The 21,553-nt window shown below is 49.3% G+C and overlaps 9 protein-coding genes across 9 annotated transcripts; 4 read left to right on the top strand and 5 right to left on the bottom strand.

Annotated features, from left to right (window-relative positions):
* Positions 1–2,997: 2,997 nt before the first annotated feature.
* DFJ58DRAFT_253979 (uncharacterized protein) lies at positions 2,998–3,992 on the top strand. Its single transcript, XM_041379489.1, has 3 exons — positions 2,998–3,236; positions 3,290–3,539; positions 3,596–3,992. Exons 1-3 carry the CDS (start codon positions 3,118–3,120, stop codon positions 3,902–3,904), a joined length of 678 nt encoding a protein of 225 aa, XP_041250457.1. The 5' UTR covers positions 2,998–3,117; the 3' UTR covers positions 3,905–3,992.
* Positions 3,993–4,080: 88 nt separating this feature from the next.
* On the bottom strand, positions 4,081–5,576 carry DFJ58DRAFT_650197 (uncharacterized protein; the record flags this gene model as incomplete). Its single annotated transcript, XM_041381566.1, has 8 exons — positions 4,081–4,263; positions 4,311–4,640; positions 4,691–4,831; positions 4,881–5,141; positions 5,189–5,332; position 5,380; positions 5,436–5,460; positions 5,513–5,576. 8 exons carry the CDS (start codon positions 5,574–5,576, stop codon positions 4,081–4,083), a joined length of 1,149 nt encoding a protein of 382 aa, XP_041250456.1.
* Positions 5,577–5,817: 241 nt separating this feature from the next.
* DFJ58DRAFT_650190 (solute carrier family 25 member 38) lies at positions 5,818–7,037 on the top strand (the record flags this gene model as incomplete). The annotated part of the gene is made up of 8 exons (XM_041381565.1): positions 5,818–5,860; positions 5,916–5,967; positions 6,016–6,108; positions 6,162–6,384; positions 6,437–6,611; positions 6,643–6,746; positions 6,798–6,879; positions 6,934–7,037. Coding segments are annotated over 8 exons (876 nt in total), but the record flags the coding sequence as incomplete, so codon positions are not given.
* A 44-nt stretch (positions 7,038–7,081) lies between these two features.
* Positions 7,082–8,748, bottom strand: DFJ58DRAFT_721216 (acyl-CoA dehydrogenase/oxidase; the record flags this gene model as incomplete). Its single annotated transcript, XM_041384786.1, has 9 exons — positions 7,082–7,159; positions 7,214–7,563; positions 7,609–7,633; positions 7,688–7,870; positions 7,921–8,076; positions 8,124–8,330; positions 8,382–8,482; positions 8,537–8,628; positions 8,678–8,748. The coding sequence occupies 9 exons, from the start codon at positions 8,746–8,748 to the stop codon at positions 7,082–7,084; spliced, it is 1,263 nt and encodes a 420-aa protein (XP_041250454.1).
* Positions 8,749–8,891: 143 nt separating this feature from the next.
* DFJ58DRAFT_740933 (uncharacterized protein) lies at positions 8,892–11,544 on the bottom strand. Its single transcript, XM_041387112.1, has 4 exons — positions 11,177–11,544; positions 10,203–11,114; positions 9,355–10,154; positions 8,892–9,304 (listed from the first exon to the last, which is right to left on the bottom strand). The coding sequence occupies exons 1-4, from the start codon at positions 11,391–11,393 to the stop codon at positions 9,113–9,115; spliced, it is 2,121 nt and encodes a 706-aa protein (XP_041250453.1). The 5' UTR covers positions 11,394–11,544; the 3' UTR covers positions 8,892–9,112.
* A 267-nt stretch (positions 11,545–11,811) lies between these two features.
* DFJ58DRAFT_694518 (mediator complex subunit 13 C-terminal-domain-containing protein) lies at positions 11,812–16,726 on the top strand. Its single transcript, XM_041383435.1, has 7 exons — positions 11,812–12,267; positions 12,326–12,629; positions 12,687–14,794; positions 14,846–15,087; positions 15,148–15,244; positions 15,296–15,940; positions 15,991–16,726. The coding sequence occupies exons 1-7, from the start codon at positions 11,913–11,915 to the stop codon at positions 16,581–16,583; spliced, it is 4,344 nt and encodes a 1,447-aa protein (XP_041250452.1). The 5' UTR covers positions 11,812–11,912; the 3' UTR covers positions 16,584–16,726.
* DFJ58DRAFT_756095 (uncharacterized protein) lies at positions 16,727–17,846 on the bottom strand. Its single transcript, XM_041388099.1, has 4 exons — positions 17,698–17,846; positions 17,522–17,648; positions 17,188–17,473; positions 16,727–17,137 (listed from the first exon to the last, which is right to left on the bottom strand). The coding sequence occupies exons 1-4, from the start codon at positions 17,790–17,792 to the stop codon at positions 16,800–16,802; spliced, it is 846 nt and encodes a 281-aa protein (XP_041250451.1). The 5' UTR covers positions 17,793–17,846; the 3' UTR covers positions 16,727–16,799.
* Positions 17,847–17,914: 68 nt separating this feature from the next.
* DFJ58DRAFT_650218 (Spt4/RpoE2 zinc finger-domain-containing protein) lies at positions 17,915–18,388 on the top strand (the record flags this gene model as incomplete). The annotated part of the gene is made up of 3 exons (XM_041381568.1): positions 17,915–18,037; positions 18,093–18,201; positions 18,267–18,388. The coding sequence occupies 3 exons, from the start codon at positions 17,915–17,917 to the stop codon at positions 18,386–18,388; spliced, it is 354 nt and encodes a 117-aa protein (XP_041250450.1).
* Positions 18,389–18,482: 94 nt separating this feature from the next.
* Positions 18,483–21,428, bottom strand: DFJ58DRAFT_872584 (uncharacterized protein; the record flags this gene model as incomplete). Its single annotated transcript, XM_041394356.1, has 9 exons — positions 18,483–18,953; positions 19,009–19,223; positions 19,279–19,513; positions 19,563–19,651; positions 19,701–19,756; positions 19,812–20,099; positions 20,153–20,913; positions 20,939–21,273; positions 21,327–21,428. 9 exons carry the CDS (start codon positions 21,426–21,428, stop codon positions 18,905–18,907), a joined length of 2,130 nt encoding a protein of 709 aa, XP_041250449.1. The 3' UTR covers positions 18,483–18,904.
* Between the last annotated feature and the right edge of the window lie 125 nt (positions 21,429–21,553).

Below are 21,553 nucleotides of genomic sequence, written 5' to 3'. Positions count from 1 at the left end.
TTCGGGTAAACCTGAAGGATGCTAATAAAATAGTTCAACTCCGCTCTTATGATTGTCCCAAGAAATACTGCGCAGCCTGGAAGACGTTATTGGACTCCCACGTGGACAGCGGGCGTCTGCGTCACTTGGACAGCGAGTGGTCCTCGCCGTCCTTCATCATTCCGAAGCCAGACCCAACTGTATTGCTGCGATGGGTAAACAATTTTCGTAAACTGAACATTAACACCGTCGCAGATAATCACCCGCTGCCACGCATCGATGAGATACTCAAAGACTGCGCTAAGGGAAAGTTTTTTGGAAAGATTGACATGACTAATGCATTTTTTCAGACGCGGGTTCATCCAGACGATATGAAGTATCTAGCTATACACACACCTTGGGGTAAGTATGAATGGACCGTTATGCCGATGGGGGTGCGGAATGCACCCGCAGTACACCAATGACGCATGACAGCAGCCTTGCGTCATTTGATAGGGAAGATCTGTCACGTGTACCTCGACGACATCATTATCTGGTCCCAGACAATCGAGGAGCACGAGAAGAACGTGCAACAAGTACTCGAAGCGTTGAGAACGGCACATCTATATTGTTCCACGAAGAAAATGTCACTCTTCAACACCAAAATCGACTTCCTGGGTCATCACATCTCCGGAAGAGGTATCGAGGCTGACAGTTCCAAGATAGCTCGAATTTTGGACTGGCCACGACCTCAAAAAGTGATGCATGTTCGGTCATTCCTAGGAATCGTACGCTATCTTGCAGAACATCTACCTGATGTTGCAAGACATACGCGAATTCTTACGGCGTTGACGACGAAAGCAGCTGAGTTGAAATTTCCTGCATGAACGTCGGAACATGAGGCTGCTTTCAATGCCATAAAAGAACTTGTCGTAAGTCCCAGATGCCTAACGACAATTGACCATGACGATCCAGGTGACAATAAAATATTCTTGATGTGCGATGCGTCAGACTACGCCACGGGCGCCTTGCTGTCCTGGGGCCCAACACGCGAGTCGGCTAGGCCAGTCGCCTTCAACTCTACGCAACTTCATGCAGCAGAACTTAACTACCCCGTGCACGAGAAGGAGCTGCTTGCCATCATCAGAGCGTTAAAGAAGTGGTGCTTGGAACTTTTGGGTGCGCACATTGACGTTTATACTGATCACCGCACCCTAGAAAACTTTCAAAACCAACGAGACCTGTCGAGGCGACAAGCACGATGGTCTGAATACATGTCCCAATATGACATCACCATTCACTATATCAAGGGTGAGGAGAACGAGGCCGCAGATGCTCTGTCGCGACGGAAGGACTCCGATATGGTAACTGATACATGCGCAGCCTTGCTAACAATTCAAGGAGATACTGCGCTGCAAGGACGCATCCTGCAAGGTTACAAGGAAGACTCGTGGTGTCAAAAGCCGGACAGTCTCCTCGGCTCCTTACCAGGGCTTCGAAAGGACATGAACGGCTTGTTCCACATTGCAGATCGCCTGGTGATTCCGCGTGTTGACAATCTTCGTGAGCATTTGTTTCATGCCGCTCATGACGCTGCTGGCCATTTTGGTGCAGACAAATCGTATGCATTGCTACGCGGGGCATACTACTGGCCAAACATGAGACGGGATCTGATTGAATCATACATCCCGTCGTGCACGGAGTGCATGAGAAACAAGTCGAAGACAACAGCGACAGCAGGTCCCTTACACCCATTGCCTATTCCGGAGACGCGCGGAGACTCTGTTGCAATTGATTTCATTGGTCCTCTACCTGACGACAATGGGTACAACATGTTAATATCGATGACGGATCGTTTGAACGCAGACGTACGGCTGGTGCCATGCAAGGACACCATCACCGCCGAGCACTTCGCGACACTGTTCTTCGATCATTGGTACTGTGAAAACGGATTACCTACGAAGATCATATCCGACCGCGATAAGATTTTCCTGTCTAAATTCTGGCGCTCATTACACAAGCTGACTGGTATTAAGATGAAAATGTCGTCAGCGTACCATCCTGAGACAGATGGTGCTAGTGAACGTACCAACAAAACCGTCAATCAGTGTCTGCGCTACTACGTCAATCGGAACCATAAGGGTTGGGTTCGTGCTCTTCCCCAGGTGCATTTTCACATCATGAATACAGTGAATGCGAGCACTGGCTTTTCCCCATTCCAGCTACACCTGGGACGACAACCTCGCATGTTACCACCTCTGGTGGACGACGGTGTTCCTCATGCTAGCGGGTCTGAAGAAGAGCGGGCTACGTTGTTGCTATCGCAACTCAAATACGACGTCATGGAAGCTCAAGATAACCTCCTCGCTGCAAAAGCCGCTCAAGCAACTCAAGTTAACAAGAGCCGTGCACCCACGATTGTTTTTCAACCTGGAGACCGCGTGTTACTCGCAACCAAGCACCGCCGACGGGAGTATATCCAGAAGGGCGATAAACGCGTTGCAAAATTCATGCCACGTTACGATGGTCCCTACAGGGTGCTCGACGCTCATCCCGAGACATCCACATACACCCTAGACTTACCAAATTCCCCCAACATCTTTCCGACATTCCACATCAGCCAACTGCGTGCGTATTACGAAAACGACGCAAGCTTGTTTCCTACGCGCGAACTTCCTCGTCCAGGACCTGTCGTAACCGCAGATGGTCAGTTGGAAAACTTCATCGAGAAGATCGTCGACGAACGTAAAGTGGGTCGAGGAAAGAAGTATTTGGTCCGCTGGGTTGGCTTTGGCGAAGAAGACGACGAATGGCTACCTCGGCGCGACTTAGAAGACTGCGAGGCGTTGGACACTTGGGAGAAAGAGAGGTCAAAAGGATAGTGGGGAAGGGTGTAAGCATACTGCTTACTACACGTCATGAGCGACGTCATTTGTCTGTGCGACGTCATGATTGGACACTGCGTGTTGTTTGTTTCTTATTTGTTCTCTTACATATATAAGACCGGTTTCCCCTGTACACATATCTCACCCTTCTACCTTACCGCCGAATCCATACGCTCATCCACGTTACCTCTGTCTGATCGACTGTTAGTGTTGGCTGTTACCGTGACAGCCTCACACAGCATACCATTTTGTGGCGACATCTCATCTCACGAGTATGCAAAAATCGCACGTTGGTTCGCTGAGAGCATTCCCGGAGCCTCCGGTCAAGTCGAAAAATGGCTCGGTGGCATGCCTTCAGTGCACGCTTTCACTTTTGTTGTTGTTCATCGAAAGGCTGGTTATTTCAAAAAACGCATCGAAGCTCAGAATGAGGAATGGAACAATAGTGAGCTTTTGAAGGTGGCTTGGGCTGATCTCATGATAAGCTATCCTGCCGACAGCTTCGTGGCTGACGTAGACCTCGAGTGTCTGACCACACTAGAAGGAAGGATGTTCGAGGATTCCGAAGAAGCAGGACTTGCAGGCAACCGGCAGTGGGGTTTGGATGCTGGTCAACATCACAGGCAGTGGAACATGTGTCTCAATATTCCTACTGAGTGGGTTCTGGATAGAGATTACAGCGAGAGCGAACTTGAAGTAAGGAAAATATTACCTGCTCTGTTCAATAGATCTCTAACCGGTGTGATTGACAGCGCGGCCCTTTATTCAGCGATAACTCTGATGCCACGTCTGCAGACGAGTTGTCCAACGTTGTAGTTCCTTCGCTGCCGGCTGAAGAAGAGATTGCGCCCGTGAAACGTCAGCCTTCACTGCCAGCTGAAGAATGCGCACCGTTAAGCGTCGACGTGCTTCAAAGAGGGTCCAGAGAGGGAGGAAAAGAAAATAGTCATCGGCTGATGCGACTAGTAATATGTGTCCTTAGTGTAGAACACTGGCGCGTCAGTGGCCGCGTCAAGGCTTGTCAGTGCCGCGTCAGTTCCAAGGAAATAGTCATCAGCTGAGGACTAGCTAGTAGTATATGTGCCTATGGTGAATAAAATCAACGAAGGAATGATCATGAACCCATACAACTTGATGTGGAAGTCGAATATAGAACATAGAAATGACTTGCACTAGCGCGTCAGTAGCCGCGTCAAGACTCGTCAGTGCCGCGTCAAAATAGCTACGCCCGAGTCCATTACGGCTCACTACCTTCTACAACGTCCTTTTTCTTTTTTATCAACTTCGCCGTCCCATCGTCGCCATCCACTTCTGTATGACGTCGCTTTCGCTTCTTTTCAATCGTAGGGGCTGTCTCTTCTTCGGGAGCGATGCATACTTTTGCCCGCTCCGCTCGTCGTCTCAACATCATTTCAGCTTGCTGGGGATAAATTAGATCTGTTGTGGACCGCACAGTAAAACACGCACCTTTTGTTTTCTTCGTCGCACTTCCCGGGCCTCCCGCTCATGGGGCTTGAGGAAATATTCTCCTGACTCAAGCTGAAGGTCAACCTGGACATATAACGTCAGCGCTACTCGACAAACAGCGGCAATGTAAATTGCCTTTCGTGGTTGCTGTGGCGGAGGGAAGGGTGTGTATATTTTCTTCGTTGTTTTCATAGCTGCGAGCTTCTCGTTCTTCTTGGTCGTCTTATCAGAGGTTTTCAGGCGTTGCTTCCTAAACTTGGGTAGGAACCGGTCCCAGGACTCTGTTGCCAACTTCGGATCCTTTGCAAGTTCCTTCCTTATCATCAGTTCCTGCGAATATTTAGTGAAAATGCGGGAAGAAAAAACGTTAGGATACGTACCTTGATGCGGTAGATAGGATGGATATTTTTCATACAATCCACGACTATGCGCCGGACTTCCTTTAGTGCCTTGTATGGACCCATGACGCAGACGGTGTTTCCTTGCACGAGAACGTAACATTGCGTTAATAATTCAATAGCCTGAAAAACGTTAACGACATTGAGACAGTCGAAGTTACTCGATGATCACCTTAAGTGTACTGCCGTCCGGCCCAATGATTCGTTGTCTCCGTTTGATGAACCGGTCCTTGTTACGAACAAGGTTACCGATTTTAATGATATCACAAGCTACGTCGTCTTGTAAAACCTTCTGGGCTTGAGTGATTGCGACCCCTCTTGCGAGTAATTTTATAGTATCTCTTGCTTTGAGTAGGATGTATGGGTCGAATGTTTTGCGCGTCGTCCGGACGGACATGGACCCATGGACCAAATCCAACGTGCACGCAATACCCTGGACGCTGATGATTAAATAGTATAGCGGAAATTGCAATCACTCACTTGTAGGTCTAGAATTTTAGTCACGGCGGTCCAAACTTCCCTCAGGTACTTCTCCCTGTATTTCGGGAAAAGCGTAGCGAAAGATGACTCTTCTGTAAAGACACCGCCTTTGTTATCATCAGGTCGAAATGGTTCAACTTTCCACTAGATTAGAGTTGAGCACGTGCTGAAAGTAATATCACGATGCTCACACTGCAAAGGAACTACAGTAAGAAGAAGTTTTAACTGACATGAAGGCAATGCTTACTGGTCGATATCATCGGTGTCCCATGCTAAAACACAAAGTTGCTTTCACAGAAGGTTAAGGAAGATTTAAAAACTTACGTTTCTCCTTGCGATGCCTCTTGTTTTTGTTCACGACTGATTGCTCCCCTGAAGCAGCTGCCATCGTTGCAAGAAAAATGGAACTGCTTGAAGCTGCCGCGGTAAGTAAGTAGGTCCTGACACTGCTAAACAGCGTCCTAAAATTACTCAATTTGGTAACTGAGGTGCTTCGTGCCGTCCTCTTTGTTGACGCATTCACTCTCCATTTATGAAAAATGCTGCAGTCGGTCAGCATTTGCTCTCGGGTCAGAGCAGCTGATGAGCCTCTCATGACATAATTTGTTCTGACGTCTTCTGACTTTTTAGGCGCCCTCTCTGGGTTCGCGGGAGCCATCTTGTTACAGCCTCGTGAGTAAACTTGTGGAAGCTCTTGGTATCCGATTTCATTTAACTTGGTGCACAGTCGACCTTTTGAAAACCAGGATTCAACAAGGGGATTCTGCTTTAAATGCCCGGTAAGCTTCACGTATGACCGTACTGCTCAAGAGCTCATGTCTCTGAAGCAATACAACCATCATATGGCGTACGACTGAGGACATTCTTCGGAACGAGGGCATAAAAGGGTTATGGACGGGTACAAGTGCCACGTTGATTCGGTGCGTTACACTATATTCGCATCTCTCTCGCCAATGATTTTTCTCTGTACCAGCAATGTTCCAGGGGTGGCCCTCTACTTTACGAGCCTGACTTACCTACGCTCTGTCATGGCAAAGTCGCCCTATTTTTCCGCACACCAGCGGCACAGCCGCGACAACTCTAAAACTGTCCTTCCGAAGCTGTCTAGTCAGGGCAACCTCATAGCAGGCGCGACCGCTCGAGTCGGAGTCGGATTGATCCTCAACCCATTTTCTATCTTGAAAGCACGTTTTGAGGTTCGTGCGGTCGCGTAAACCACCGTGATTTTGATATCCTAGCATTACGCAGAGTGAGTTGCATGCATATCGTAGTTTATCAGGCTCGCTTCTTTCCATTACCCGTATGGGACCGTCTGAACTTATGCGCGGATTTGTTGCATCGTCGCTGCGGGATGCACCATATGCTGGTCTATTCGTCGTCATATACGAGGGTATTAAACGCGAGACAAGTGAGATCGTTCCTGGTGATGCAAGAATCTGACTCATGTGTTCCAGCATACTTCATCCCAACAGCGTATGCAGCAGGCATACACAGCTTCTCAGCAGCATCTGCAGGTGCCATTGCCACGATCGCGACACACCCATTTGATGTTATAAAGGTCATTTCTCCAAGCTGTCTCTCCTTCCAGAATATCTAATGGCTTACTCAGACAAAAATGCAAGTTCGTTCAGAAGACAGATACCGTGGTCTTACTACGACTGTCATAAGGATTTTCAAGGCTGGTCCCGCTGGTTTACATGCTTGAGTTGTATTCTCATCATCAAATTCACAGCAACGTGGTGCAGCTGGTTTTTTCGATGGCGCATCTCTCCGCATGTCTAGGAAAATCCTAAGCTCGGCAATTGGCTGGGCTGTATTTGAAGGAATGCTGCTCTTCATGCAAACTTGACGAACTATTTGGCAATATTGTTCATTGATAGCGCGAACCTATAGTCATCGAGAGTACTCTTGTTGGATGAACTTTGCGATCGTTTGCAGTTGGATATTTGACGTCCCCTCATAGATTGCACCCTGTAATGCATACCAGCTAAATAATACAATCCACTCAATTAGAGCGTCACTCACGATCTTCGAGTCTCGCCAGAATTTCTCAATCCCCGTCTCCCTTGTGAATCCGACACCTCCACACCACTCGATAGCCGACCCACTCACGTGTTGAGCCACCTGACTAGCCCAGTACTTGGCCATTGCCGCCTCCTTCGTGAAGCTCCGACCTTCCTCCTTCCGCCGTGCTGCATTGTATGTAAGCAAACGAGCAGTTTCGAGTTCAACTGCAGCCTCTGCAATTTGGAACTGCATGCCCTGGAAAGTTCCAATTGGCTGACCAAACTGAGTCCGTTGGTAGGTATAAGGAACAGCTTTGTCAAACGCGCCTTGAGCGAGGCCCAACATTTGAGCAGCGATACCGATACGACCTGCAGAAGTGAGCCTGCGTAGTGTTGACAACGAATATTACCTACCCTCATTCAAAATTTCGATGGCAAGCTGTGATTAGAAAAAACTTAATTAAATTTCTTTCGCCTGGATCAAGCTACTGACCTTGTAGCCCTTGCCCTCACCGCCTATGATGTTCTCAGCTGGTATTCGGAGATCGTCAAAATTAAGTGTGCACGTCGATGACGCTCTAATTCCAAGCTTCTCTTCCTTCTTGGCTATTTGCACGCCCATATCTTTCGTTGCAATAAAACAAGTGATACCCTTGTAGCCCTTGCTTGGATCGACCTAGGGGCTTTTTCAGCCAATAACGTAGAGTGGGAACAAGTAGAATTCACATTCGCGAAGATAAGGAAGATTTCGGCCTCATACGAATTGGTGATCCACATTTTGGACCCGTTAATCACCCAGTGGTCTCCGTCCTTCTTTGCCCTTGTCTGCAGCGCGAAAGCATCTGAACCTGACGCAGGCTCGGACAAGCAAAACGAACCAAGCTATATGCATACATGAGCACATGCAGAAAAATTCCTGTTCAACTCACCTTTGATTCCGAAAGCAGAGGCAACCACTTGTCTTGCTGCTCCTTCGTGCCGAACTTGCGCAGAATGGTGTTCACCAGGGTGTTATGCACGTCACACATGACAGATACGGAGGGGTCGATCTTCGCGAGCTCCTCAATCGCAATAATTGCGGATACAAAGGAGGCCTCTGCACCTCCGTGATCAGCACTTGTCTCTATGCCCATGAGCTACAGAGTGGCGTCAGCACACTTGGGAAGGAGAACTGCTTGGATGCTGACCCCTTGCTCGAAGAGACCCTGAATGATAGTTGGGTCCATAGATTCTTTCTCGTCCATTTCGCGGACCTTGGGGCCAACAACGTCCACCGCGAAGCGCTTAACTAAACATATGTCGTTGGTGTCATGAACGCAAGTAAATACGAAAATCAACATACCCGAATCGCGAAACATGTTCTCCTCCTCCGTGAATGTGTCCAGCGAGTTCAGTCGGAATCCCTCTGTCCGTATTGCAGACACAGAGAACATTCTGGGTAAGGGATTATAACGACTTGTACGGCCCCTGCAAGGCCACGTACCTAGCTGGCTCGACAAGTCTCTTTGGACGATACTTGGTAGCTCGCAGTGACCATGATGCAGCGCGGAACATAATGAAAGCGAAGAACAAAACTAGAAAGTAAGCGTGCGCACTGCGCACAATTAAATACAGCCGCATGACATCAAATACTGGTCCGAGTAATCACATGCATGGTCGCTTGACCGGATCTTCTCCTATACTTATGTCGGGTAGTTGACCAGTCAATGGCTCAATATTAAAGTGCATAAAGGGACATGATTTGACGAGTACAACAAAAACTATACCGTACCCTCAACGGTTATATGAAAAACTGCATGCTCCAGGTGAAAAGCCTAAACAAAGAAAACAGACGAACATGACATGGCATTGATAATCATGGAAAAGTGAAAACCTATGATGTCGTCAAAGGGTCGTATCAAATCACTCCGTGAGCCAATCATGCAGCAGCGCTCTCGCGTGCCTCGCCGTTCGTGCGAGGCGTGCTGCCGCGGGTGAGCCCGGCTGCGGCAAAATTCCGTGCAGCGAATCCACCACGCCCACGTCCTCTAGGACCACCACGAACCCCTCTATCACCGCGCTCTTCGCGGTCTGTCGCTATCTGCACGCTGACCGCACCCTCGCCCATTTTCTAGACCGGAAATATCAGTCACTGAAACAAGCGATATTTGGATGACTTACCTCCTCATTCTTTTCCAATCCTGCCTTCATGGTCTCATCATCACCAAACTCGACATAAACAAAGGGTCTAGCACGTTGATGCGGGGACCCCTTGTTCGCAAGAAACGTCACCTTTGTCACTCCCGCTGCCTCACCGCCAAAGAATGTCCTGACATCTGCTTCCGTTGACTGTTGAGGGAGTTTGACAAATAATGTGTATGGATGTCTCGGTGATCGCTTGCTTGTGGGTGTCCTCGTGCCGGTACTGTCCGTTGTTGGCGACTTCATCCCTTCACGTACGTCAGCAGTGGGCACCTCAGGTGTTGCCTTGCCTGATTTGGGCTCTGGTGCAGATGCAGGGGTGGGTACAGACGCTGGAGCTGGAGTTGGAGCAGAAGCAGAAGCAGACGCTGGAGCTGGAGCAGGTGCATTCAAAGCAGGATCAGCCTTCTCTTCGGATGTAGAAGCCTCCTTCTCCTTCGCTTCCGTACGCTCACGGTCCTTCCGTTCTTTTTTCTCTTTCCGTTTCTGCTTCTCTTTTTCAGCCTTATCTGATGGCGGTGCAGGTGTTCCACTCCCGTTAGATTTGGGAGCAGGTGTGGACGGAGATGTCTCTTTGGGTGTCTCTTTGCCAGATGCTACAGGGACCAGAGGAGATTTGATCTCTTTTGGATGCGGCGAGAGGGATTTTTCAGCCTGAACGGGTGTTGAACCCTTAGTGGGTGGGTTCGACGTAGCGTTCGGTAGTGAGGACGTCGTTGAATTGGGTGTTGGCACAACATTACTGGGCGTTGCAGTGCGACGATACGCATAATTGAAACCTAAAAAACGTTTAGTGAAGGTCGTCAGCTAGTGTATTAATGGCTTACCTTGGCTCTTCAACTCGGCACTGATTCTGCCATCCTTGACATCCAATACAAGTGAACCAAATGCAGCGTCACATAGGTTCCAATTCCAACAGTTTTTCCAAGAAGGCTCTTCTGGACCCTGTACATTTGGTAGCCTCTCAATGACACTCAGGGCCTTGTCAAGTAGGACTCGCTGATGCTCATCGATGACGGTGTCTACCTGCTGCTTCACACTGTCCCAAACCTTATCAAATGCTTCCTTTCCAGCGATGAGCTTGTGACGGAAGCCTTCTAGGTCGCTTTGCACGCTGAACTCATTATAACTGGAGGCATAACGGAAGTGAAGCCCCGCGCTGATAGAGAGATCAGCCTTGAGAACGAGTGCAAGTTGAGCCATTATGCCTTCGCGTCCAGGGCTTGCGTGGGTGACAAGTAGACGGGTCTCGGTGGGATCGAAGACACGCTGAGCAGTATCGACGAGCTCACCGATCTGGAGTGCGGTTGTCCACATGGTGCCCTGACCACCGGCAATTGTTGCGCTGCCATCACCATTATCAAACATTTTGTGGGGAACGAGTGCACCACCCAGACCGAGAAGCCTCAACTTGACGCCTCCGACGTCAAGACAATGAGTGGTTGCTTCATCGAGGACGTGGAGGTTGTCGATGTTGTAAATGCCAGCACGGAATTTTTCGAGAATGACGACGTCCTCGCAAGCACCCCAAACAGTATATACAGGGACAGAAAGCTTGAGTTGACCTGAGAGAAGAAGAGGAAATTCAGAAAGGAGGGAAATATCGACGGTGGCGCGGATTGCTTGGGAGGTATTGTCAGGTGCGAGGAAGTGGGCACGCTGGGTGGATGGTATTAGTGGCGAATACATGGTCAAATGACGCAGTGTGCGGTCATTTATGCGGTCCAGGCTGTTACTTTCTACATATAATAAACGCGTCAAGCACAAAAAAACGGTTATTGTGGTAGACGCCCATGCTCACCGAAAAAACCAAAGTCACCGGTATGGATGATAGCTTTAGCATTAGCCTCGCGCGCGAGATCGTTTAGGCCAGAAAGGCGACCACGGATGTCTGCGATGCAGAGAATGCGGCCGTGTGTAGTGTCTAAGACTTTTGTGTGGGTATTCACTTGAGGTCTAGAATTTGGTGATACTGCAGGACGTGTCGAGGAAGATGCTGGGCGGGATGACGGGTTCATTTTAAAAGCTATTGGAACGATGAGGAAGACAGCGAAGAGGACGCTGAGCACAATGACAAGGTCGCTGAATGAAGAAGGGTTTCAAAGAGTCGACGATTACATAATAAGCCAATAACTCCAAGTACAGTCTTACCAGTGCTCCTCAACGTTCTCAACGTTGTCGACTACAATGATAGCATTTACATGGCACTGGGAAGCTGCCGTTGAACTGGGCTCGTTGTCATCGTCGCTGTGGTTGTTGCGAGAAGTTATATTGTAGATTTCAAAAAGCACGAATAATAACTTCAATACTTGTCGTCCATATGATCAATGCTGCTCATCGTTGTAGACAGCGACAACGCAATAGAATCGAGTGAATCAGTTTTGCAGTGATTCACTTTGAGAATTTTGGTCTAGTGAGTCCATTTGTGGTGGGTACCACGGATCAAAGAATCATGCAGACCGCGTAACCCATTGCTGCCCATCACTCTCGACGACCTCCAACTTACTCCTTGACGTCGTTGACGCCAATGAGCCTATATGGCCCACAGACCTGAGACAACAGCGCCCTTACCAAGTGCCTTTACTCAAATTTCTTCGACCCTCACCGCATCGGACAAGCTACTCTCAGCTGTGCTCCCACTCCCCGCAAATCCATGCATTCTCTACGTGACATACTCACCGTCTGGAACAGCACCTCCCTACGAAGTGCTAGAGTCTGCACGGAGACAGCTTGTTTCCCGAAATCAGGCTTCTACCTTTAAAGACTCAATCCTTCCCCATGTTCACATCGATCGGGATGTGTCAACCTTTCATGCGTTCATCGTAACATCCGATGTGGAAGTCGATAGCTCTCTGTCTATTCTAAAACAGCTCAAATTCGATGATCTGATAAGTGAGTCTACATATAATTGTCGTGCGCTGTCACCAACCCTGCTAACATACTGCGCCAGTATCAGAAACTTCGTCCTTCACACCGCATGAGCTCTATCCATGCAGTCTGGCATGTTCAGACAGTCGTTCTCCATGTGCATCTTGTATAGATCCTCCATTCATATCTACTGCCCGCCTCCTTCCACGGAAGCCACTCCGACAAATATACGCTCGATTTATTGATGCTATCCGGACACGTCTCATAGACTACGTTGTTAATGCATCGTTAACTTCCGCCCTTCGCTTCCGTAATGGCTTCCTGCTCATACCCAATGCAATATCCAACGAGTGGGGCGCAGACTGGGATCATCATGCGCAATTGCGGTATGAATCTTGTCCCTGCCGTCCATCATTTCTGATACTGACAGGATTCTTATCCAGCCCGCTCGTCCACTGCCACCTTGATCTCCACCTCACCTCCAACCGGCTCGAGATTCACTCCCTCTTTCGGCCCTTCCCACACGTCCCCCTTCCCGCGCTCCTCCCCCTCCCACCTGGTACACCTCTCATTCTTCTTCCTACTGGCGCCCCTGCCTTCCTCCTCGCCAATTACTCAGGTCCTAGTACCTCTCTTACCACCCATTTTACTCGCTCTCTTGCACCGCACCCCCTCCCGCGCTCCAAAGACCCTCAATATATCATCGCATGGCTTGCGGTGCAAAATAAGCAGGGCGAGGACAAGGGCATACCAATAATTTGGCCCACAGCTCTATGTCTGGTTTCAAATTCATCATCACGCAAGCCACTATCACATATTCCAGAACTACCTGCGCAACTTCAGCCTTCCCCGCCTCCACCACCTCCACCATCAATCAATGTCGGGACACCCCGTGTAGATACACCGAGCACACCGCTCAGGGTATTAACGAACCACCCGCTAACACGCCGCCCAGCCACGGCTTCTCCATCTCCCCTCAGGGCTCTCCGCACATTAACCCTTTCGCACACTACCAGCCTGCAGAACGTCGCATCAGAAATAGGCGGTTATGTTGAGTCTGTCGTGCGTGAGCGAGACCGGGAACGGGAGCGAATTCGTAGGGAGCGCGAAGCGATGGCATCAGTATCTGCCTCACCGCAGGTAGTCACTCCAGCTGCAGCCGTAGCCTCTACTGTCCCCACCCCAGCACCCGACACAAATCTTCCTCTGCATCCACCCCCTCCAGTACCCACTGAACAACCACATATCCACCCGAGTGTCTACTATCCCTCTCCTGTAACTGCAATTGATCCCCCTGCTCCTCCCGGACCCCCCTCTGTATCTGAACCCCCAACACCGTTACCGCAGTCAAACCTTGCGCCTGCCCCCACTTCATTTGACCCGTTCAACACGATGGACTCGACCTGGTCGCAACCCACATCGGACTTCATGGACTATGATATGGATCCTGCTGGTCAGCGTCGTCTCGATGTAGACTTTGCAGATTACGATACTTTCACGTTCACTGATGATGACTTCAGTTTCTTTGATCGTCCCTCACGCCCATCGGATTCTGCGCCCGCACCACTTGCACTCTCACCAAGCATATTTGGTGTTGCAGATGTTGGTGTGTCATTTACCCCCGCAGCAGGCACTCAGCTCTCTCCCGATGTCCCGACCTTCACTCCAGCACCCGCACCCCCTCTCCCCTCTCCGATTACCTCACACTCAGCGCCTTCTACACCTCATGTGAAGGTTACGCACCCGCCCTCCCAGTTCGCTCGTACCTTTGACCCCATCGCTTTCGCTCCCTCTCACAGTCTTGCAGATGCCAAGTACTCCGCTGGAAAGTTTGCTCTCCCCAGCCCGCCAGACGAAGAGGACCGCACTTCGCCCTTGCCCGCCTTGCGTTCACAGAACCACAGCACAGCGTCTCCTGCTGATCTCCGTGCGCGGTACGGCGACGCAACAGACCCACGCATCAGCGTCGTACGCCAGCTTATCGGCGTCAAGCGCAAGTCCGAGTCGCTCGATCATGGAAAAGCGCGATGCCGGCAATTCCTCCTGTCCTCGTATGATGATAGCGTCCACGAAGAAATAATTCCTCTTATAGAGGATGACGAGAAGTCTGAGGCTGCTTCTGAAGACGACGCAGATATGGACGACGAACGTGAGCGCTCGACCACCCCACCCCCATCATACCTCCCTTTAGGTCCCATACTCCTCCACACACAGTTCCACCACGCGCTCCTCCTTCCACTCTGCCAACCTCTTCGCCCGCCGGGATCGGCAGTTGCGCCTATGAGTCTGGTGCTTCCACCACCCGTGGCTGCTCACACGCCAGTCTCTCCCGCTGCATCATTAGAGAAAATTAACCAGGAGGTGGCAGCGGCAGGCGCAGTGCTTGCGCGGGAGGTCGTTGAAAATTCTGTTTGGGCCCGCGCTTGGGGTTGCCGATGTACCACAGAGGATGAACAGGTTTGGCCTAGTGACATTCAAGAACTAGCGGATATTCTGAAGCGTGTGGATGTCCTTGACGGACCAGTAGAACTAATGACAATGTTCTCATCCGGTAAGTTTCTGATGATTACATCATATTTGTTGCTCAATTATGCCAATACAGACGGTGTACCCGCGGGGGAAAATGTTCACATTCAAAGATTAGACCCACCCATGTTTTCGGTAGGCAAGTCGGGTTGTGTCGTGCAAGTATTACCGTCAGCATTGCGCTTCTGGGAGAAGCTGGGCCTCACGCCCCATGGTGGCAAAAGGGACGTCGTCGCTTTTGTGTTTCTCGAAGAAGGTGGCCTGGAAAAGCAGCACCAAGCTGAAGTCTGGTTGAACAAGATGTCTGCAGGATACAGTGTGAGTCCGTTATCGATAATCTTTCTCTTGTTTTCAAGTTATCGATTTTATCTCGGGTAGGCCAGGCAACTTGGTTCTTTCACTCCTGGGAGCAGCACGATGTGCTCAGCGGACGGAGTCATGCCTTTGAGGCTGGAGAATCTGAGAAAGTCCATAAGTATGTTCTCTCTTGATTATTAATACGCTTGGGATATAACGCTCAAAATAGGGTCCTTTCTGCAATGCTTAGAGTCAAGCAATGACCTTGTCTTCTACATAGCCATTCCTGACTCAGCGATTGGGCTTACCTCACCCTTCCTGCGCGAAATCTTTAGTTTCGTCAAGCAGACCCAAGCCAAACGCTCTGAGGCTCCTATTCTCTTTCAGTTTGTCCCCGAGCACCTAATTTCCTCTTCGGAGAGCCCTTCTGGTGAAGACTCAGAGATCGACGCCCTCTGTTACGCCACCTACAGACGCATGCTCAAACCCGTTGAGCGCTCCATGTCTAGAGGATTTTCTGACAAGAGCGAAACAGTTGCATATTTACAGGAGCAGCCCTTTGTTCTGGCCCGTCCCTCGAGTACTGTCCATTTCGCACAAACAACTCCAGCTCGGTCCCTTGACGTCATGGATCGGCACATGCTCCTTCACGTTGGCTACCGATTTTCTGCCTGTGGAAAATGGCTATTCGCTGTGTGTGTTGACCAGCGTGGGGAAACTTACGATCTCGGGACGTGGCTGATACAGGACGAAATGGAGACATCGGCAGTGGTGCAAGTCTGGAATTTTGCGTTGCAATTTGCGAAGAAAGCAAACGTTGAGTGGCGGATTGTCATTGCGAAACTGGGGCCTATGACTGTCTGCGAATTGGAAGGTTGGTGTTACCGAATGACTCTTATATTGCCTTTATTTATTGTTCTATAGGATGGAACGTTCACCTGTCCGCTGCCGTCCCCTTGTGCAACGATTTACCCCCTTTCCATGTCAGTTTGCTTTCCGTGGAGCAGAATTTGTGCTGGCCTATCGTACCGCACCTTCATGAAACTTCAGGCTTGGCGTCATCCAGACGGGCACCTGCGAAGGATTCCAAATCTATTTACGTGGACACTGCTGCCCCTGCCTACACCATATATCCTTCTACACGTATTCCCCTTGCCTCGCGTTCTTGTCAGGAACAGGTAGATTTGCCATTCATCCCGGACAACGACGGCACTACAACCTCTGATACATTAACCATCCTACCACTATCTACATCCATCCTCGTTCGGTCTCCGTCCACACGCACGGCTTCTACCCAATCATCCATCTACATACACTATCTCCATGCGCTTCACACTCCTGGTTCTTCCCTCTCAATTTCAGATGATACCATGCGCAAGGATATCACACTCAATTTTTATGAATTGTCTGTTCTTGCAGGCGCGATGCTAGGCTTTCAAGAATACCCTTTACTGCCTTTCCATCTTGCTGCACTTGAGGCCATGCATCATTCTCTCAGACAGGAAGATATCAGCTGAGGCTTTTCCTCAGTCCCTCACTCGTCTTTTTTTTTGGATTCCTAACATGTAGATCTGTCGCTGTCTTGCTTTTTTTTTTGGTAACTACCCTACAGCTGTCGCATGTACCGCACTATTTTGTATCCTTACTGCTCACATTGCATCTTGCTTGCCTGATCATGTTTATTGATATGAGGTAAAAACTCGATAAACACGAATGTACAAATTCTGGGGAATCTACTGGGTCTTCTTTTCCTGAGCATGGTACCCCTTTGGTGCATCCAAGCGCACAGATGACTGGAGGCTGGCAAGAGCTGAAACAGCCATCATGATAACGGGCACGATGATGAAGAAAACGACAAGTAAAGCGACAAGAAGGGGCGTTGAGAACAGTTGGTATCTCTTGAAAATACCACCGTCAGAAAAAGTCGAATTGTCAGGAGCGTATGTTGAGTCAAATTCGGAAGGGGGAAGTAACTGACGGCGGTGATGTTCAAGTGGTGACCCAGTGTACAAAACCAAGTGGCTCGTGAACGCTGCATCAATCTTCTCGATTTCGCTAGAGAGGTATTGATCTGGTACATGGTGTGTAAAGTTGATGCACCTCGACTTGGTATGAACTCACCATAACCTAACATAGCCACCTTTCGGAATTTCGGGCTACCCTCCATTGCTGGCATATTGACGCATACGACGTGCTTGGAGTTCTCAGCAAGGTCTAGAGGACCATCTGCTGGACTAGCATTGGTCAAAGTCGAGCCGCAGCGACTTGCCAAAGACTCCGTGATGTCCTGGAGGGAAGAAAAGGCGCTATGCTTCACGTGAGGATACTGTCTTGATGAGGGCGCAGTGCTTAAAATGACAGAGAGACCAGAAGAAGTGGGTAATGCACGAAGGTCAGAACTACGGAGCTGCGGAATAATGTCAGTGTCATAGCCAACTGGAAAGCTAGTACATACACCTGGCTGGTCTATTACCAGAACAGTATCGAAGGAGCAGACATCTTCTAGCGAGAGAACTCCACCAACTATGCTCACAGAATCTTCATACCGTACATCTGGAGATAGACTGTTTAACACGGACGAGCTGTGCCGAAGTGAGTCCTGACCAAATTATTGATACAGCTGACGCAAACCTTTTAGATGACCATGCTACAATTGGAACTGTCTCCGAGTACCCCAGTACACCGACAACAGGGAACAGAGCCAAGATGGCAGCGCGTCCAGCCATGAAGAAGTTAGTCTAGTTATGATTTAGCCTGAGGATGCGCGCTGCAGCCTGAACTTGAATTACATAAGCTAGGCCGGTGTGAAACTCATTGCTGTTTAGTGTTCACCAGCAAGGCAACAATCATGGCCACTATCCCTCCTCAGGCGAGGTCCAAACAGCTCCGGGCATGCTTACTATGTTCTATCATTCAACACCCCATGGATTTTCGGAAGAACGGTTGTCCAAATTGCGAAGAGCTTATGCAGGTATTCCAAGGATGATCGTCGTGAATCCTCCCTGCTTTCGCTAACATTTTATCAGATGAAAGGTTCTCCTGACCGCATAAGTGTTTGCACCACCACCTACTTTGACGGTATTATTGCTGTCATTGACACTGAAGCTAGTTGGGTTGCACGATGGCAAAGAACATGTAAGTTTACCCTGCTGTGAGCTTACTAGATGTATGCTGATTTCTGATTGCAATTCGTTTTATAGCAAAGTACGTTCGGGGAATGTATGCTGTCCGCGTGAAAGGTCGTATTCCGGAAGATGTAGAAGCTGAACTTGAGTCCCGTGGCATCAAGTACCGTCCAAGAGACCAGAGTGATCAGGATTAGCATATTCTTATAGTGTGTTACATTTCATGTTGCAGTTCAGTTTTTTTCACGATTTACACTAGCTTTTTCCCTGCCTTTGACTCTTAGTAGCAGAATTAACAGCCAGCATAGATCTTCGTTATACGTTACATTGTCCACTCGTTATAACCCATAGTCATTGGAGCCAGTGCCTGAGTCGGGAGCCCATGGCACATGAACTACAGTTGTCACTTACCTTTGATCGCCGTTCATACAACTATGTAGACATTGTAGCTCTGTACGGTAACGCAGGACGAGAACCAGCAATGAAGTATATACCGAATCAGAACAATATGATAGTCTTCGGCAGAGTACGTATACAAGAAAGTATCAATCCATGGCCTTACAGTGGCCAATGTGCACTGATACACAGGAATATACCTGCAACGGTATCAGAGCAACAGTCACTGTAGTCAACTGAAACTTATAATGCAGGGTAATGGGTAAATGGGGACAGGAGGTATTCAGCAATAGTCTGCCCTTAGCCGGCCCTTGGTATTAAAGCAACTCATGAAGGACCTGGTCATATCGATGAGGCATGTGTGACCTAGAAAAGGGCGTCAACACGTAACCTAGCATCACGCGCACGAATCAAGACACACCTAAGCATATTTCTTGAGAAAACTATTTGAGAAAATACTTTCTCGACGTCCAAGACCTCGAATAGCCTCAATGTTTTATCGGGATGAGTATTAGGCTGTTGGGACTGATGTGATGGGTGCAGGTCACAGTCCCTGACAGCCCATAAGACGCGACCAGGTGGGAATAGGTCAGCCATTTGCATATTTGCCTCGAGAGTTTTTCGCATCGACAGAAACTATGTCACACGTCAATCCGACCAAAATTATTATGTTGTGATGCATAGAACATACCCAATGAAGGTCATCCGATGACCCATCTCCAGCCTTCCATCTCTTGATTCTATTGGTGATGATCGAATATCCTTCCGTACCACCATTCCGCTCATTTGCATCACACAGCCAGAGGGCTGCATTACGAATGTCCCGGACAGAACCGAGCGAGAGTCGAGACACAATGTCATCGGAACATACAAACGATGTGACCATTTTCGATGCTAATCGGCTAAGCCCAGCATCCGTCAGACAACTAGGGAGGTTCAAAAATATGTCCCAGTCGGATAAGATACATGACGTACGGAGGTCCTATGCAATATACAGATACGCTGTGGTCTGTTGGCAGCCCGCTTGAAGGTACTGTCAAGCAAGTTGCGGGATCCGCCCACATCTAAATGGAACATGTCAATATGCAGCAATCACAATTTCTTCACTTTCACCATAGCCAAGAGAACCGCAACCCCTGCTCCCAAACTATGCCCGCAAAGTATGAGTTCTGGTTTGCAATTAGTTGTCACGAATGTCAATGTTATTATAACAATCTCAATTACCATATCCAGAATTGCGAGTCAATGCATCCATGACAGCCACATGGACTGGTTTGCCAATCTCACCCATCACACGGGCCATACGAAGCATCCCTCCGTGAACTTGGTATTTTGGCTGCTTGTCATAGGAAGTTGTCGAGAGAATAGACAAACGCCTCCGAGAGAACCTTCTACTTGACCCTGGGAATGATATACTGTCTCCAGCATCTTCCTGAGATGTGCTCGATGCAGGTTCGAATTCTACCGGATCGCACGTCAGATCAACAGCGAGCTCGTTGAGTGACATTGTGCCTGTAAAGCCATAGTCAGCCCAAGACGAACGGCTTCTCTCAAAATACGGCCACCTCGTAAAACAAGCACGACCTGGTGTCTATCGTGGTCAGTCAAAACCCAGAACCTAGGCATCTGGCGTTCAATCCCAACAACAGCCGTTGCGCGAGCCCTTGCCTGTATATTTGGCTGCTCTACTGCCTCCCCATGCACCGACCTTTCAAAAATTTCCTTGTCGTGCTTACCCATTAATATGTCCCACCAAGAGTACTCCAGGTTATCAGAAGGCATTCCGCTGGACGAGGAATTTCCTTCCAATTCATCTTCTGCTGCATTCACAGCATCCTGGAGCTGCGCCTCTTCTGAGTCCTTTTCATTACGTGGGGACGGCGGGTTTAAATTGCGGGATGGCGATGTCAGAAGCAGAGGAACTCCGAAAAAGAGTAGACTTGCGCCACCATAGCCGGCAAGAACCATCTTGGAAAATCGTCGCAAGTTAGTCTTTAGCTCAGCTATAGACTTCTGCGGTACATCTATGCGCGTTTGGTTCCATCTAAAAGAAGATATGGACGATATTGACAATCTTGACAGGACACTCTGAGACCTGGAACGGGTATGAGACTGCGTAGATGCTTCTCCGATGTCCGCAGATATCAGTTGTCCTTGATGCCCCGGGAATATCACGTCAGACGTTACTCGAACTCGTGAAGGTGTACGTTTGAGATGAGGGGCGATGGACGGGTCATGAAACTGAATCTCGCGAAGGTATGGGAACCAACTCTGCTCTTGCCACTCATGGGTGATGCCTTGCAGAGCCACCCATGCAACCAAAGCTCTAGCGACCCTCTGTTATCCCGTACCTTCTCCCTGGTATATGCTCGTGTGAACCAGGATGATCCCACTCACGCTTTACCAGATCGATGAACGATGCCAAAGAGAAGGAGGCTTCGCTACTGCCAGGGAAAATGACGGAGAGCATATCGATGGAGCTATAAGCTGCTCGTAGGGAAGCTGATGAAATATATTCCCCGACATGGATGGGAGCAAGAGTAAGTCTCTCAGCAAAGGTGATAGCGCTCACGACTGCGCCTTCTAGGACCGGCGCAGCGACCTCGCTCCCACCGAATATTGTGTGATCGAGGGCGGAAGCAACTACACCCACGACACCGGACGCTGCATCTCGAGCAACCGAGAACTATGGAGTAACCTGAGCTCTGCAATTCGAAATCCGAGCATTATTCGGCTTACCCCCAGTCGTGTTGTACCCTTGACAGCAGTGAACGCAAGGGATGTCGCCGCTGAAGTGAGGTCAAGACTTTGCCTACCAAACCTCTGCCAGTCATAGTTCATGATTATTGGTGAGAACGAAGGGTATCTGTGAGCAGGGCAAGTCCATGCCTCAGCTGCTCAGGTAAAGAATAACAACGTCAGTTCCAGATCAAAGGAAGCAACACAAAGCCTGTGATTCTGTGGAC

Source organism: Suillus subalutaceus (assembly GCF_016647625.1).
Source record: "Suillus subalutaceus strain FC151 chromosome Unknown DFJ58scaffold_3, whole genome shotgun sequence".
NCBI lineage: Eukaryota > Fungi > Basidiomycota > Agaricomycetes > Boletales > Suillaceae > Suillus > Suillus subalutaceus.
This window is presented reverse-complemented; position numbering and strand designations above follow the sequence as displayed.

What these genes read in the sequence shown, in the direction of transcription:
- DFJ58DRAFT_253979 (XM_041379489.1), top strand. Translation starts at nt 3,118, where the DNA reads ATGCAAAAATCGCACGTTGGTTCGCTGAGAGCATTCCCGGAGCCTCCG. An exon ending in TTGTTGTTGTTCATCGAAAG is followed by an intron (nt 3,237 to 3,289) that starts GCTGGTTATTTC and finishes ATGGAACAATAG; the next exon opens with TGAGCTTTTGAAGGTGGCTT. An exon ending in ACAGCGAGAGCGAACTTGAA is followed by an intron (nt 3,540 to 3,595) that starts GTAAGGAAAATA and finishes TGTGATTGACAG; the next exon opens with CGCGGCCCTTTATTCAGCGA.
- DFJ58DRAFT_740933 (XM_041387112.1), bottom strand. Translation starts at nt 11,393, where the DNA reads ATGAACCCGTCATCCCGCCCAGCATCTTCCTCGACACGTCCTGCAGTA. An exon ending in CGGTGACTTTGGTTTTTTCG is followed by an intron (nt 11,115 to 11,176) that starts GTGAGCATGGGC and finishes TATTATATGTAG; the next exon opens with AAAGTAACAGCCTGGACCGC. An exon ending in GATTGGAAAAGAATGAGGAG is followed by an intron (nt 9,305 to 9,354) that starts GTAAGTCATCCA and finishes TTTCCGGTCTAG; the next exon opens with AAAATGGGCGAGGGTGCGGT.
- DFJ58DRAFT_694518 (XM_041383435.1), top strand. Translation starts at nt 11,913, where the DNA reads ATGGCCCACAGACCTGAGACAACAGCGCCCTTACCAAGTGCCTTTACT. An exon ending in CAAATTCGATGATCTGATAA is followed by an intron (nt 12,268 to 12,325) that starts GTGAGTCTACAT and finishes ATACTGCGCCAG; the next exon opens with TATCAGAAACTTCGTCCTTC. An exon ending in GACTGTCTGCGAATTGGAAG is followed by an intron (nt 15,941 to 15,990) that starts GTTGGTGTTACC and finishes ATTGTTCTATAG; the next exon opens with GATGGAACGTTCACCTGTCC.
- DFJ58DRAFT_756095 (XM_041388099.1), bottom strand. Translation starts at nt 17,792, where the DNA reads ATGGCTGGACGCGCTGCCATCTTGGCTCTGTTCCCTGTTGTCGGTGTA. An exon ending in GTAGCATGGTCATCTAAAAG is followed by an intron (nt 17,649 to 17,697) that starts GTTTGCGTCAGC and finishes ACTTCGGCACAG; the next exon opens with CTCGTCCGTGTTAAACAGTC. An exon ending in GGTGGCTATGTTAGGTTATG is followed by an intron (nt 17,138 to 17,187) that starts GTGAGTTCATAC and finishes ACCATGTACCAG; the next exon opens with ATCAATACCTCTCTAGCGAA.